Raw genomic sequence first — 17528 nt, 5'->3', positions numbered from 1 at the left:
AACTACATCTCCAAAGGAGTCAGACCAATTGGGTCATGGGCCACTTTTCTTTATAAGTTATATAAAGAAAGTTTTAATGTGAAGACGTCAGCCGGCAGTGTTAAATTTTAATTTTTGAAATGAAAAATTATGCATAAATTATACATATTCTGTTAACTTTAGACTTGGTTTCTATGATCAAAACTTTTATTAGTTCCCAGGGCACATCTGTCTGATTATAACAAAGTTGGTGACAATCATTTAAAAAATACAGGTCATTTTGTGCCCAAGCTGGAAAGTTGCTTGAATCATATTGTTTTGAACGGATTCAGTTGCTATCATGCCGTTATGATGTTGTCCCCATTTTTGGGATTTCAGGCTGTTCAAATTTGATGATACTTGTGTTACAACCAGTCATAAGTTTGCTTACATTAATCTCTGTTACGTGCATTTTGTCATCTGATTGACCGGTTCCATCTCCGGCTACTCTGGTTGCCACTTATCAGTGGAGACTAGCTTGAACTCGTGGTTAGGTGTGCTGTGTATACTGATTGCTCCATTTGACTTTGTGTATTCAACCCTTTTTTGTTTGATTCCGATACCCGTCTAGCCCTTCTGATTTGTTTGCCGACTGAATCTGACTTGTTTGACTCTGATTCTTGCCTTAGCCCTTCTAGTTTGTTTTCCCCCTGATTTTGTGTGTCTGACCTCGTATTCGATTCCGATTCTTGCCTAGCCCCTTTGCTTTGCTGATTGGATTTCATTTTTGAACATCCGCTCATTCTCGACCTCGACTCTCGTGTTGCCCTCTGCTCGTTGTATACTGTGTGTTCCCAGCTGAACTACAAAGCCTTCCATCGGGGCACAATTTTGTAATTTTGCTAGGTTATTTTTCAATTATTATAACGTCATAAATGTAATGTAATTATTTTTGAACACACTCTGGGTGGAGTTTTAGCTCTGTTGGTTATACGCTATTCGGACTTTTGGTTTCAGATTACCAACTAATTGTCCAAAGCTCAGTGCCACCCTGGGCCGAGTACCCTTTGAAGCTTAGCCAGCCTTCCAGTTAGATTTAGACAGATAGATACGGACCAGAGTTACTGGTCGGTTACAGTACATTTCCCTTAACCATTCCTCACTCATTTCCCTTATCATTCCTCCTGTAATGGTCTGACCCAAGACCAGATCATAACAACGTGGCAAAGTGGAAAAGGGCTATTTGGATTAGTGCAGGAGTACTTTTGCCGCTCATTCACCACTTGGTAGTGCTGCAACAATGACAAAGTTTTCACTATTTAAATGGCCATAACTCAGCCACATTACTGTACAGACATTGCATTTATTTAGCAGACGCTTTTATCCAAAGCGATGTACAAAAGTGCATAACAAGGTCATTGGAACAACTACAAAACACAGTTTCGATAAGGTACAATACTTATTTTGTACAGTTATTCATAGCCAAGAACACAGTCCAGTTCACACAGTGAACATTATTCTGACCTAACCTATGCTAAGTCAAACTAGGGAGCAGTACAAAGTACAACATTAGGACAAAAGTACAATAAGTGCTGGAATGGAGGTACATTGTGCCAGCAGTCATACCACGATACACCCTGCTCCTGGCTGAAGCTAAGCAAGTGTGGGCTTGGTTAGTACTTGGATGGGAGACCAAGTGGGAATACTGAGTTGCTGCTGGAAGTGGTGTTGGTGGGAGGCAATCTTCCCTCTGGTCAAATAAACCCCAATGCCCCAGTGCAGTGACGGAGACACTGTACTGTAGAAGATGCCGTCTTTCGGATGAGACGTTAAACCGAGGTCCGGACTCACTGTGGTGAGTAACCTCTTAGCGCAAAGCCCCTAGTGGTCAGCACGCCAGCGTGCCGAGATTGCTGAACTCAGACATTAAGTTCTACTGCAACCAAAGTATGAGTTAAAAACAGAAACGTGTTGTTTTAGTTTCATTAGTAGACGATACATGACAACTATGCGGAATACGGAGTTTCGCTGTGCCACCGTTGTCGCTCTGGTCATTCATTTAACACGCACCCCCTCCCTGCAGTCTCTTCTGCAACTACAGCCCCCTCCCATGTCATAATGGACAACATCGTCTATCTGGGCATTCATAAAAATATTCTTTCACCACTCAAAAATCGTATTCCGTCATAGCAACAAGATAAACCAATAGCACTAAGATATGCCAATACAGCAGTGAAAACGCTGCTCATTGAATAATGAAATAAACAAGAAAAAAAGTTTTAAAAAAGCATACCATGTCATTCTACAGTCAATATCTGAGACTAAATATTCAATAAATATACAACCTTACCATTGGTTTTATGCGTAGAGATGTCCCTTTTGAGACTGAGTAGTCATATATTGCCTTGGACAATCCGTTTGTGAAATATACGCGCATTTGTGATGCCTGGGTACCATCCAAAATAGCGGTGCGTAATACCATACGTGTTGTTTACCTCATTGTTGCCCTTTTTAGTAGTCTGGCTTGATTGACAATTCATTTATTCAGTAGGTGAGAGTATAAGCTTTCTAACAATGTTTAACATGTCTAATTCTGCTTTTGGAATAGCGTTTTATAGGTCAGCGTAACCAAAAATTTTCTTATCGCATTCACTTATGCATTCACTCTGTGGTAGCAGTAAAAGACGCTGCACCTAATGAAATGTTGTCAACGATTTTTCATAATTTCTTGAAAAATACTATTATTATTGAGGACTTCTGGGCATAGCTAAGCCATATGTTTGCTGATAGACCTATCTGACATTGTTTTCTGGAGCAAAACGCGGATAGAATCGGATAGAACTGTATCATTGATTTACTGTCTCTATCTACAGAACACAGATAAAATTTCATCATTGCTATGTAAGTATTACTGCTCAAAATATTTCAGTTATATACGTTATTTTTGAAATTGAGTGTCTTTAAATAGGTAAGTGGTATTATAATGTGTAAATTGTTTTCATCTCTTCCCATCCCCATACAAGAAAACATACGAGAGTACAGAGTATAGAAATGCATACAAGAGTTCATTATTACACTTTTAGGTACTGTATATTTATTTATTATTTATTATCCTTTATTTAACCAGGAAGGTCCCATTGAGATACAATATCTCTTCTGCCAGGGAGTCCTGGTCAAGATGGCAGCAGGAAAATAAAAGTTTCATATTAAAAACATACCAAAGAAAATAAAAAAATAAAAAATATAATAATAAAAAAACAGACATACAAGGATCAGGAGCTAAAAGGCACTTGTTGCTAAAAGCAATAACATTGTTCAGTAAAAACAAATTTTAACATATTTTTATAAATGTCAAGAGAGGGTAAGGATTTCAGATTAAGAATGCCTTGAAACTCATTCCAGACATGCGGGGCATGAAAGGAAAAGGCTGATTTACCCAGTTCTGTTCGAATACTTGGGACCATGAGGAGAATTTTCTCTGAGGATCTAGTGTTATGGCTACTGGAGTAATATTTCAGTAAGCCGGATATGTACTGCGGTAGTTTACCCAGTAAAGCTTTAAAAATAAAAATTAACATATGGGTTTTTCTCCTTGAATACAATGAAGTCCATTGAACCATTTCATATAAGTTACAATGGTGCGTATGTACACTTGCACAAGTTACAAACCGCAGGGCAGCATGATAGACTACATCCAGTTTTTTCAACAGAGATGAAGATGCATGCATATAAATTTCATCACCATAGTCTAATACTGACAAAAAAGTACTTTGAACCAATCTTTTTCTAGCAGTAAAAGGAAAACATTTTTTTAAACGAAAATAAAAACCTAACTTTGGTCGAAGTTTTTTTAGAAGGCTATCAATATGGACACTAAAGGTCATCTTGTCATCAATCCAGATGCCGAGATATTTGTAAGAGCTAACCCTCTCTAGCTGAGTACCATCTAGTGTTAGAACTAGGGTGGGTGATGAACGGGAATGTGAAAAAATCATAAATTTAGTCTTTTTAGAATTTAAAACCAATTTTAAATTAACAAGTGACATCTGCAATAAATTAAAAGCAGTCTGTAGGGAATCCATTGCCACTTTTAAAGATGGCGCTGTAGTATAAATAATTGTGTCATCTGCATAAAGGTGTACCTTTGCTGGATTTAACCCTACCCCAAGATCATTTATATAAATAGAAAATAAAATTGGTCCCAAAATAGATCCTTGCGGAACACCTGCCTTTACAGTTAGAGGTACAGAATTATAATTGTCAATAGACACACACTGAGTTCTCCCTGTCAGATAATTTGAGAACCAACTTAGCACAGGGTTACTAAATCCTATACAATTGAGTCTTTGCAGGAGAAGACCATGATCCACTGAGTCAAACGCTTTGGATAGGTCAATAAAAAGTGCAGCACATGATTTTTTATCATCCAGAGCAGTAATAATATCATTTGTAACTGATATGGCTGCAGTTATAGTGCTATGCCCTTGTCTAAAACCTGACTGAGTTTGACTTAAAATTTTATTATCAGAAAAAAAATGTTTTAGCTGTTTGTTTACTAGGGATTCAAATACTTTAGCTATAACGGATAGTCTGGAAATAGGGCGATAATTATCCAGAACAGAGGGATCTCCTCCTTTTAATAAAGGAAGGACAAATGCTGACTTCCAGGAGCTGGGGATCAAACCGCTGGTTAGACTAAGATTAAAAATGGAGGCAATGGGTCCCGCAATCAGATCTGCTGCTATTTAAAAAAAATAAGGCTCAATTTGGTCAGGACCAGCAGACTTTTTACAATCAAGACTCAATAGAGCTTTATAAACTTGAGTGGGAGAAATAGGGGAAAAATTAAAACTATTTCCCGGGCAACTTAGGGTGGTGGCTACACTGTCTTTACCATCTACAGAGAGATTTGAGAGAGTGGCTAAGCCTGCATTGATAAAATGCTTATTAAATGCATCTGCTATGTTATGCGTACCCTTTATTTCATTTTGATTTACCTTTAAAAGATCAGGAAGAGTAGAGGGTGTCATAGACCCTGATGAATATTTAATCAACTTCCAAAATTTACTTGGATCATTAAGGTTTTCATTTATTAAATGAAGGTAGTAATCACTTTTTGTATTTTTTATCAATTTTGTGCATTTGTTTCTTAATGCCCTATACTGAACCCAGTCACTGGCATCATTACTTTTTTTAGCCTTAGTCCATGCCTTATCTCTCTCTCTAATAGAAGATGAGATGGTTTCATTAAACCATGGGTTGTCTTTACCACTAACTCTAAATCTTCTCAGAGGTGCATGCTTATTAATTAGGGGCAAAAAGGTTGTTTTAAAATAATTCCACGCCAAGTCAACGTCCGCCATTACACAAACAAGGTCCAAGTCGCTATTATACAAATCATGCGCAAAGGCTTGTTCATTGAGATGTTTATAATTTCTTTTAAAAATAAAACGGGGCTTAGTCTTGGGTAGTTTGCAGTTTCTAACACAGGCAATTGTACAGTGATCACTGACATCATTACTGAATATTCCAACTGCAGAGTATTTATGTGGAGAATTTGTGAGAATAACATCAAGCAATATAGACTTATCCATGTTTTTGGAGTTTAACAGAGTTGGAGAGTTAATTAGTTGCGATAGATTTAGAGTGTCGCAAATGTCCTTAAGTGAATTGGAGGTCGTCGAGAGCCAGTCCCAATTTAAATCTCCCAATAAAACATACTCCTTGTCAGAAAACGTATGAAGGAAGTCTGAAAGCAGTCCTACAGCTTCATGTGACGCCGATGGTGGGCGATAGCATCCTACTACTGTAAGATCAGCACCATTAGGAAGATGTAACTTAATTACAGACAGTTCGAAGCACTTTGGTTTACTGATCGATTTGACACAGGAGCAGTTCAACGTTACTTTTACATAGATCGCTACTCCCCCTCCTTTGTTAGCGCGATCTGTCCTGTAGATATTATATCCATCGATGTGTATCATATTGTTCGAAATCGAGGGTTTCAGCCACGTTTCTGACAAAACTAGTCAGTCAGCTTTGCCCAGAGACGAATTGCGTCTATTTTGTTTATTAAACTGCGAACATTTAGGTGAATGAAACGTAATCCATTGCAGTTTTTAAGATCATCCGGATTTTCAAGCTGTGTCAGTTCAGGACCTGGATTGGGGTGGATGTTACCTGATAGAAGAAGTAGGAAAATCATCCAGACCTTCTTTGCTGGAACAGTTCTCCTACTGTATCTGTGCACAACCGATGAGGCAAACCGGGCCGAAATCACGGTCCCTATCCGGCGCTGTGCGTGCCGCAGGTACACGTCACCACACTCAAACAAACCAGCGAGACACCCCGCTGTGATCCAATGGTTTGTTGTAAATGGAGAAACATCCGAATGGGGCATGGTTACAGTGCATGAGGAGGTAATCCACAGTGAAACATCCGATCCACCGTCATCCATTGTCCTATTCACCACTGGAGATGATAGTGCAAGGCTACTCAACAGGTAGAGCAGCCCGGCTGGCCACATTGTTGAAGTGGGTTAAGTCAGTTTTGATTAATATTGTATTGTTTAACAGGCTATCAACTGCCGGTTTCTAGTAGAACTGATCAAATCGCGATTAAAATCAATTTTTAAGACATAAGCTAAACCGAAAACAAAAAAGAAAACATAAAAGACGCTAAGAAGTGGACAACGTTAAAACGTTAAAACACCTGTTAAAACGTTAAACGTTAAAACATAAAAGACGCTAAGAAGAGGACAACGTTAAAACACCTGTGCCGCCATCTTGATCGGCCATCTTGGATTGTGCATTGTCTATGCCCAGATAGACACTATTGTCCAGTGTGTCTGTGGGGGGGGGGGGGGGGGGGTGTATTTACAGATAAGACTGCAGGGAGGGGGTGTAAATGGATGATCAGTGCAACAATGGTAGCACTGCGAAACATATTCAACATCATTGTCCTGAATCGTCTACTGATAAAGCTAGAACATAGAGTTTGTGTTTTCAACTCATAATTTGGTTGTAGGAGCGCAGAATGTCTGAGTTGAGCAATCTCAGGACACCGGCGTCATGGGTGCTAGGCGTTTACACCAACAAGTTAAACAAATGAGCTATGAGTATTTCAATAATGTTATAAAACAAAAAGACCAGATTGCGATTACCCATAGTATGAGCAAGGTAGAATTGGCGCCATCTCATTGTGGAATGTAGTAGGATTAGTGCACCAGTCAGAATCATAGCAGGCATTTATGAGATCATATGAAGTACTGTCACAGTTGCAAAAAATAAAGAGTGTTTGATTATTTTTATTTCTTCTTAAGCATTTATTTGTACAAACAAAGATATTAACTTTTTTTTTCATATAGGCATAATTTCATTAGCTATCCCCGTGACCTACAATCTCCTGACCGACCCATAATGTGCACCACTGGCAAAAACAAAAACTTGCTAACAAAGCCCGAGCATCAAGGACAATTATTATAAGCAGTTTGGTTAATTTACACTTCCTAGCAGAGTGCAGTAGGAATTATGTGGGTCGCCCGCTCATATAAATGACTTTTGGCAAGAGTGCTGCGGTTATGCCGTGTTTGGTGTAAATCTGGGGTTACTCATGACCCGATAGATATCTCCCGCGACCCAAGTTTGTGCATCACTGCTCTAGCTAAAACATTGTTAGGAAATGTTAACCTCCATTTACATTAGTAAGCTAGCTAGGTTTCCTAAATTTCCACCTACTACCCAACTTTACAGTCTATAGTTACACTGCTGTAAAATGTCTTGTTTTCCCCACTTTAAAATCTGTTATCAATTCAAATCCAAGAAAACAGGCAGGGTGACAACTGTAATAAATTACTTTAAAGTAACAAGTAACAATGTAAATTAAAGCCGCAAGCGGCGTTGGGAGGGGTCCAAGCATTGGCACCATCGCGCCCCCTATGGAGCGATTATAAATTGGCTTTTTTCTCATGATCATATGCCTTCACCCAACATATCTACTGAATATCATGATGATTGTATAAAATATTGATGACTTATAGCCAATTTTGTGCTGTCGGATGACTTAGTTGCGTCGCCACGGATGTATCCTGGCCGCTTCCCGTAAAGGCCTTTACTATGTCGTAACACTTAGATGGGATGTCATAACACATATATGGCCCTGCGTGTATGTACAGCTGCAGCGCTTCCATGCCGCAACTAAAACAGGTGTCACACTAGTGTTGACACGATACCAAAATTTTGACTTTGATACCGATACCAGGTTTAGTATCACGATAATTGAAACTGAAACGATACTGATTCAATACTTGGTACCTAACTATACTGAAATTACCTTAATTGATCAGAAACGAAATGTCCACCTCATTTTCAAATTCACGGTTTATTAAAAACCTGGTTTATTAACAACCTTTAAGTTGAAGCCTGTTCAACATATTAATAAGCATAGGTCTATAGTGTTACAACACTAAACCATAGAAAACTATATTAAATATATTTCAAAAATTAAACAATTGTAAAGTAAATTATCTTTAAACAGGTCTTTCACTTTTAAATAGATCTAAAAACAGCATATTTTAATAACAATACAGCATCTTCCTATTATAAAATATGTACAAATTAGAACAGCTATTGCTACTGAAGTGAACTGAGTCTAAGCTTGCGCTGTATCAATGACAGAAAATGCACAAGCGCATGTCACCTCACTTGCCAATCTAGCGAAGAATCTGACACAAATTACACTTTTCATCCTCTCAATCGGTAATGCGGGAGACACTTTTCCCTGGCTTTTACATTTGGCTCAAAACTACCGAACGTCAGAAAATTCTAATACCGAACCGTTCCTTTTTTTTTTTTTTTTTTTTTTAAGTACCGAAAAAGTGCTGAAGTTTCGTGTACCGTGCAACACTACATCAGACACAAACCTATACCAATCCATGGCTCAGCTTAGCAGAGAATGCACATTTCGGAGCGCCTCAGAGACAGATAGAATAATAACACATAAATACACATTTCAAATAATAAATACGACATTGAGAAAAAACTAAACAAAAGACAAGATATCAAGTCGCGACCTACGCGCAGAGCAGCCTACCGTTTTATTTATTTAGACATTGGCAGATAAGAAAATTTTCGGTTACGCTGACCTATAAAACACTATTCCAAAAGAAAAATCAGACATGTTAGAAAGCTTATACTCTCACCTACTGAATAAATGAATTGTCAATCAAGCCAAATTGTACTAAAAAGGGCGACAACGCCGTAAGCAACAGGTGTGGTATTACGCACAGCTATTTTTGAAGGTAGCATTTCACAAGCGGATTATCCAAGACAATATATGACCACTCAGTCGCAAAAGGGACATCACTACGCGTAAAACCAATGGTAAGATTGTATATTTATTCAATGTTTAGTCCCATATATTGACTGTAGAATGACATGGTATAATTAAAAAAAAAAATTTTGTCTCGTTTATTTCAGTGAGCAGCGTTTTCACTGCTGTATTGGCATGTTTTAGGGCTAATGTCGGGTTTATCTTGTTGCTACGGAATATTACATTACATTACAGGCATTAGGCAGACGCTCTTATCCAGAGCGACGTACAACAAAGTGTATAATCATAATCAGGAACAAGTGTGTCGAAAACCCTAGAGAGAAGTACCGTTCCAAGTGCAGGGAACAACCGCATAGTACTGATTAACACTAACACAAACAAGAACAGCAACAACGCAGTCTATGCAAAAATACAAGCAACAGTTAAGACGAGTTAAGACTAAGTCACCTACGAAACAACTACCTAGGTACAACCCTAAACTTACAGTCAATTTAGAGATGAAATTGAGAATACGATTTCTCTCAGCATAATGACGGATTTAAAGACTAAACGAACTCACCCGATATTGTCTTCAAATGGACCGTATTATTTATTTAGACATTGGCAGACTACAGCATAAATTGCATCTTTTGTTTATATTCAATATTAGTAATTGCAGCGAGAAACTGCAGCAGGTCGTTATGTTATGGTAGCAACGGAACGAAGCGGACTATATATGTATTAGGCTACCGTCATTGTTTCATTATACCAGCGTGTTTTCGCGCGTTTGCACAGAAACTCAGAACCTATAAATAAAATGGTTTAGCTATTTCTCAGCATAATGACAGATTCAAAGACTGAACGAACTCACCCGATACTGTCTTCAAATGGATGCAGACTCAAGAAAAGTAATTATACATCCTCTCAAAAAGCTTTTACTAACAAACTCTTGGTAGCCTAGCATGCACTCTGGCTGGCACTGTCTTCCATTGCTTCCGCGACGCTCAGACCCTCCCCTCACTGCTAAAAACTAGACCTACGGTGTCGGATTACTTGCGTCGCCATGAATGTCGCTTGCCCTAAAGAAGTTTACTAGATGTCGTAGCACTTAGAGTTGGAGCTCCAGCTCTTCCGCACCCCACCTAATGAAAAAGTATAAATGGCGGGCAAACCATATGACGGACATAGGTGGTCCCAATGACAAAGTTGTACAGCACGTTCAGATGCATCAGTCGATGAAGTTTTGTGTTGATCTGACTTACGGTGTGGGAGTTAAACATGACCCTTTGTTATAGCGCCACCAGCTGGCCGACATAGGTGATTTGTAGTGCCTGAGTAGTGGGGGGCCATAGGAACCGACCTACCAAATTTGGTTGGACTACAACTTATGGTTGCTGAGCCTCAGACATTTTAGCGGAGAAAACTTCCACGCCCCAACTAAAAAGTCAAAATGGCGGGCAAACAATATGGCGGACATAGGTGGTCCCAATGACAAAGTTGTACAGCACGTTCAGATGCATAGGTCGATGAAGTTTTGTGTTGATCTAACTTATGGTGTGGGAGTTATGGCCTTTTACGCATTACCCTTTGTTATAGCGCCACCATCTGGCCAACATAGGTGATTTTTAGTGCCTGAGTAGTGGGGGGCCATAGAAACCCACCTGCCAAATTTGGTTTTTCCAGGACTTATGGTTGCTGAGCCTCAGACACTTTTAGCAGAGAAAAATAATAAGAATAATAATAATAATCCTAACAGATACAATAGGGTTCCACCAGCTTCGCTGCTTGGACCCCTAATAATAATAATAATCCGAACAGATACAATAGGGTTCCACCAGCTTCACTGCTTGGACCCCTAATTATCAGCCCTTACAGCAGACCTCAACAGAACCAGGCTTGGATATGGAAGAAAATAAAAAGGCAAAAAATAACATTTTTCAGTTTTTAAAACGGAATTATAATACATTTAGCAGACACTCTTATCCAGAGCAACATACACAACTTTTTACATAGCATTTACATTGTATCCATTTATACAGCTGGATATACTGCATACACTGAAGCAATGCGGGTTAAATACCTTGCACAAGGGTACAATGGTACCTGGGACCCGAACCTGCAACCTTTAGGTTCCTTACCCATTATACTACACTGCCACTAAATTCAATGCATTTGAACACTCTCCCAAAAAAATCATGTTCCATTATTCCAATGCCTCAAATTCAGGCTTGTAAAAATTCAGTCTGTAGAAATGAGCACGGACCAGAGGTTTATTCAGGGAAAGGGGTAGAACCTGGATGCAAACTACTGTAACCTGTAGCAAATCATCATCAATTTCAGGGCCAAAGAATGAAGATTCCTTGTTGAGACCTGAGCCAGCTGGAATGGACTGCATTTATATAGCGCTTTTATCCAAAGCGAAAGTTTTATAGTCTATAAGTCAAATGCTAGAATGATAAATTATACAATGAGTAAGCCTGCTAGCTAGCTAACTAACTAACCAGACCCACATTCAGCAGACTGTTAGCTAACTGCTAGCTAGTTCTGCTATGCTAAGAATTCTAGCTAGATAACATGTAGCAAAGTAGGATGGTAGCAAGCTAGCCAATGTGTATGTTCATTTAATACATCCCCGCTACATCCACAGTTACGCAATGAGGAATATATGCCACTAATTCGGAGTGGACAGCTCCAGAAGCCAGCGCAGCGGGAGCCTTTTAATGAACGCGCCCAATGTTGGCGAGCAGTTTACCATTTTATCTTACAAAATCATTTTATAGTACGGTCATGTATGTGTTTCTAGAAGGCTACATCAGGAGCATACTGGCAATATTCTAGGTTCGTGGCAAATCAGTACATGAAACATAAACATAAGACTCAGCCACCTACGAAAGCTTATGCTGCAGTATGTGAAATGTCTGCACTAGAGAACAGCACTAACCTTTTGAAAGGCACTCATTTTTGTTGCAAGTGGTATGAATTCTGACAACGCTGGCCTCCAATACAAATCTGCTCAGTATTATTAGGAAAGGCTTCAAGTAATCGATTATGACCAATGCGAATATCAAAAGAATCTTGAAAGGGACATCTCTACATGTAATGGTGTATTTATTATTTATTCAAGTAGCTCATATTGATAGTAGAATGACACGGTACAATTACGCAAGAGTTTCACTTGTTTATTTAGCTATGCAGCGATTTTTACCACTGTTTTGGCATACTTTCAGCCAATTGTTGCCTTTATCTTGTTGTTATGATGGAATACAAAATTTTTGGTGGAGAAAGAATATTTTTGTGAACTCCTAGACAGACACTCTAGTGTCCAGTTTGTCATGCTTGGTCGATCCAAACGTGGTTGTATATAATTAAAGTAATTTTTAAAAATCAATACAATAAAAAAAACTTAAGTCCAGCATAATTTGTGCTACCCTCAAGATGCTTAAGGATATAGTTCAGAAGAGTGGCAGTTGTGTCTTCCACCCCTCTTCTAACCCTATAAGCAAACTGAAGAGGTTCTAATTGCTCCTGAATCTTGGCCATTATCTCACCCGTAATGTGCTCAAAGGGTTTCATGATCAGTGGGATAAGGACTACAGGTCTGTAGTCATTCAGGGTTTTAGGGGATTTAACCTTGGCAACTGGCACTACGAAGACTCTTTCTGACTGAATGTTTTAAAAACCTTATCATAATCAATTTAAACCTTATCATAAAAAATTTAAAAAGTTTTTAGAACCCATAATTAATCATTAAAATCATGGATATCAAATCACAGGTAAGAGTTATTCAATCCATCAGCAAATTCAACATTAGAACTATAAAAATTGGCTCTTGGAATCATATTTTTAGTTTTGGGCTGCATCCCAGTCATTGTTTTCATTATCAAGCTGAGCGTAATTACCACAACTACGTGGAACTACTTTGCCCTTGTACCTTCGCCAGTTTAACCTCACGATCTATCCTCTTCTGTACTTCCATACTCTGAGAGGCATCACCCTGATAAAAGGCAATATTGAGAATTTGAGGAATTGGAAAAATGGAACCTGAATTTTTGGGAACTTCAATTTCAGGAAGTGAAATTGCTGAAATGCTCATTCAAAACTTAAAAACAAAGTGATTAAATTCAAATGTATTGAATGTCCTGTTAAAAATTCAAATATATAAATTTCACAGTTGAAAATTAAAAATCTACTAAACTTAATCTGTTCTTAAATTCAAACCTTGAAACTTATTTCCTTCCATAGTTGGACCCTTTGTTCACAAGCAGAAGAAGTGCTGACTACAGAGAAGCCATGCTCTGTCACCTACCTTTTTTGTAGAAGAGAGAGAGAGAGGTAGATCTAGGGTGCCGGGGGGCCTGTGTAGGGTAATGCGGGGTGGGTATGGCCTGGGCCTCTGCTCCAGGGGACATCCGGTTGCTGGGGCGTAGGGGAGAGAGGTACCTATGGGATAGGTGAGAAAGAAAACTTCTGTCAAAAAGTTCCTCTTAACTATTAACCTCTCTCAAATTATGGGCGGGTGGGTGGGGGGTTGGGGTCGGACACAGCCCCGCAATTTTAGATAATGCACACTCGCAATGTTCTATGATCAGTGAACCGCGCAGTTTTCAGATTTTGCTAATTTAAATATATTTGTCCTAGTTCTGCAAAATTTTACTTAAAACAGCTTTGATATATCAGTAGTCATTAGCCGTTTCAATAACATTCATAACTTAATATACTCAGATACATTTAAAACATATATGCAATCTGATGTTACATTTATACCACCTAGTCGGTATGATTGCAACAGAGGTACAGAATAATTGTAGCAGTGAATGAAAATGCCAAATACCCTATAATGTTTTTTTCTGCACATACTAATGTTAATCGAGGAAACACATTTTCAATGGTAACATGGGAAAGGCCACAGCCTCAGATAATGAAGCATTGGGCTTTATTCATGAGACGGCTGAAATTATTCAGTAAGATTATTCCCACTAGAAATGATTGCCATTTCACACTTCAAAATGACACATTTTTAGAATGACCACATTCTCTACACATGGTAAGATTAAAAAACACAGGGCCAACTTACTTGAAAGAATTTAGGAAGCATTCAGTAGCAGCATTGTTTTGGAATACAGCATGTTTCATTTGTGTTAGCTAAGGTAGCCAGTAACTGTTTATTGTAACTTGGTGTAATTTTGATATCAGTACTTATAACCTCTTAGCGCAAAGCCCCTAGTGGTCGGCACGCCGGCGTGCTGAGGTTGCTGAACTCAGGCATTCAGGGCTACTGCAACCAAAGTTAAAAACAGAAACACTTTGTTTTAGTTACATTAGTAGACAATACACAACAACTATGCCGAATACAGAGTTTCGCAGCGCCACCATTGTCACTCTGGTCGTTCATTTAACACGCACTCCCTCCCTGCAGTCTCACCTACAACTACACCCCCCACACATGACATAATGGACAATATTGTCTATCTTGGCATTCATAAAAATGTTCTTTCAGCACTAAAAAATCGTATTCCGTCATAGCAACAAGGTAAACCCGACAACAGCCCTAGGATATGCCAATACAGCAGTGAAAACGCTGCTCACTGAATAACAAAATAAAGGGGGAAACGTTTTTAAAAATGAGACCATGTCATTCTACAGTCAATATCTGGGACTAAATATTGAATAAATATACAACCTTACCTTTAAGCGAGATGTCCCCTTTGAGACTGAGTGGTCATATATTGTCTTGGACAATCCGTTTGTGAAATATACGCGCATTTGTGATGCCTGGGTACCTTCCAAAATACCGTAATACTACACATGTTGTTTACGGCATTGTCGCCTTTTTAGTACAGTCTGGCTTGATTGATACTTCATGTCTTCAGTAGCTGAGTATAAGCTTTCTAACGATGTACAACATGTCTAATTTTTCTTTTGGAATAGCGTTTTATTGCTCAGCGTAACTGAAGGTTGTGTCATCATCACATTCACTTACTCATTTACTCTGTGGTAGCAGTAAAAGACACCTGACGAAACGTCAAAGATTTTTCGTAATTTCTTTTGAGCATAGCTAATATGTTTGTGATAGTCCTAGCTGACATTGTTTTCTGGAGTAAGACAGAAGCGGATAGAACTGTATCATTGCTTTACTGTCTCTCTGTCTATCTACTGAACGCAGATAAGATTTCATCATTGCTACGCAAGTATTACTGCTCAAAATATTTCGGTTATATACGTTATTTTTGAAATTGAGTGTCTTTACATATAGGTTAGTGGTATTTTATGAGGAGGATATTTCACACTGTAAGGTAAGCATTCGTTGGTAGTTTAGTAGTTTTAGTGATGCATGCAACAAGAGATGACGTGAAAGTTAGAACATTGCCAAAACGTGGTGGTTAGTTGAAAATTGTTTTCATGTCGTCCCATCCCCATACAAGAAAACATACGAGAGTAGAGTATAGAAATACAGCTTGTAATTCCCACTTGAAAATGATGCAACCGTGAGTTTCTTGAGTCAAAAACAATTGATTTGTAGTGAAATATGTGATTATGTTGTGATTTACAGCAATGCATAATTTAGACATTTTTGATAGATTTGGAGACGCTGTGTACACTTGCTTAGATTTTGCTTCGTAGATCTTTAGTAGTTCTACATATCCACCCTTAGATTATATGAACTTCTGGTCAAGACGTTTTTGATCCAGGACATGTATAGTTTAGCCTGGTGTATACATGCAATCTCTCAGTATTTCATTGCAAACTAAAAAAGAGCAAATTCATTATAGATTTTTTGCCTAGACACTTGCATTTGTGGCACTTTATTTCTTCACTCTAATAGGGTGGAATATACAGTGCCAGAACTGTCGTGCAGTAAACTTATGCTTGGTATCAAATAAAATGTGATTCACATCACAGATAAACATGAATCAACACTGAAATTTTAATGAATTCAATGAATCATGCTGCCCTAACACACACGCACACAGAGTCAATTTCTCAGACTTCACACCAAGGGTGATCCAGTGTTTAATAATTCTCAGAAAGCGTGATGTGGCTAGTGTTTGGGGAGGTGAGAAGCTAAATCAACTGCTGAACTGAAAAAGGTACATAATGTTAAAATTAAAACCTCAATTAATTTTTCAAATCAAGTTAGTTTGGTGGGGACAGCTATTTGTGGGTGCCAGGGTTAGCTGTGCTGTGAACTCTTAGTAGGAACAGGGGACATTAGTTTTACTGAGGTATGTTAGCAGGATTGTGGGGTTTTTATATTAGCGATAGTGTGTACTGTAGCACTATTTTGGGACGTTAGCATGAGCAGTATAGTGGAGCAATACTTACAGGTCAGCAGCTGTGTGGTTATGCTGCAGTGGCTGGTTTAGGGTTGCAGGGGGCTCAGCTTGCTCCCCTGGCCCTTCCTCCCGGGCCTGATGCAGGAGCTCAAACAGTGGGGAGTCCTAGGACAGAGAGGGAGAAGGTTCATTTTATATACAGAAATCATCAGTCCAGAACCCTACACCTTCTCATACACCACTAAGCATTTCTTTTTAAATGCTGTATGTATGGCAGTCCTATAAACAATTCAAGCAGAGTTTCATAGATTTAATTATAATTAAAGAGCAACTAAAAAGTCACAAAACAAACAAATACAACCACATATGAAAAGTGACACGTAAATAGGAATCCAACAATTTTCTAAAACAAATAATTCACATTGTGTCAAATTGGTCATTGATGATCATATGAAAGCTGGGCTGTTGTTGGGTGATTCAAATGGGGGTGTGTGTGTAGCCTTAGTTACCAGGCTCTGGCATGTGTGTGACCTTTCAAGGCTTGTATGTTTTACCCGCAGACCCTGAGTCACTGCAGAGAAGCACAATCCACTTTACACTTGCTTTACTCAAAAAACCCTCACTAAAGCTGCTTTTCAACATCATGGTTGAATTTAAGAACAAAACATAAGATGTATCACTGAAGAAAAAAATCCATACGTACATCCAAATTAAAGGTCCCATGTCATACAACATGTTTGGTAGACCTTGTCTGTTTAGACTCTGATTGTTCGGATATCAAGTTCAACCAATTCAAATCCACCACGTTCCTGTGTAAAATTAGGGTACCTCAAGGGTCCATCCTAGGGCCACTATTATTCTCTATACGATTTATGCAACATAAATATAATAATAAAATTATTATGGCCATGCCGTTTAATGTACATTCGCCAAATTTTACCACGTACCACATGCCATCACCTCATTTGGAACAATGAGCAGTAAGCA

General features: G+C 38.6%; 1 protein-coding gene across 4 annotated transcripts in view; it reads right to left on the bottom strand.

The window, feature by feature from the left end:
• Positions 1–17528, bottom strand: part of rb1 (retinoblastoma 1) — a 195198-nt gene that overhangs the window by 30566 nt on the left and 147104 nt on the right. For 3 of the 4 annotated variants that reach the window (XM_064352020.1, XM_064352021.1, XM_064352023.1), the window contains 2 exons: positions 16591–16706; positions 13574–13707 (listed from right to left, as the gene is read on the bottom strand). In XM_064352020.1, the coding sequence (XP_064208090.1) occupies positions 13574–13707; positions 16591–16706 (250 nt within the window). Of the gene's footprint in view, positions 1–13573; positions 13708–16590; positions 16707–17528 lie in introns of those variants that run through there. The other variant, XM_064352024.1, reaches the window with a different exon arrangement.

The sequence above is a fragment of the Anguilla rostrata genome, chromosome 9 (genome assembly GCF_018555375.3).
Source record: "Anguilla rostrata isolate EN2019 chromosome 9, ASM1855537v3, whole genome shotgun sequence".
Taxonomy (NCBI): Eukaryota; Metazoa; Chordata; class Actinopteri; order Anguilliformes; family Anguillidae; genus Anguilla; species Anguilla rostrata.
This window is presented reverse-complemented; position numbering and strand designations above follow the sequence as displayed.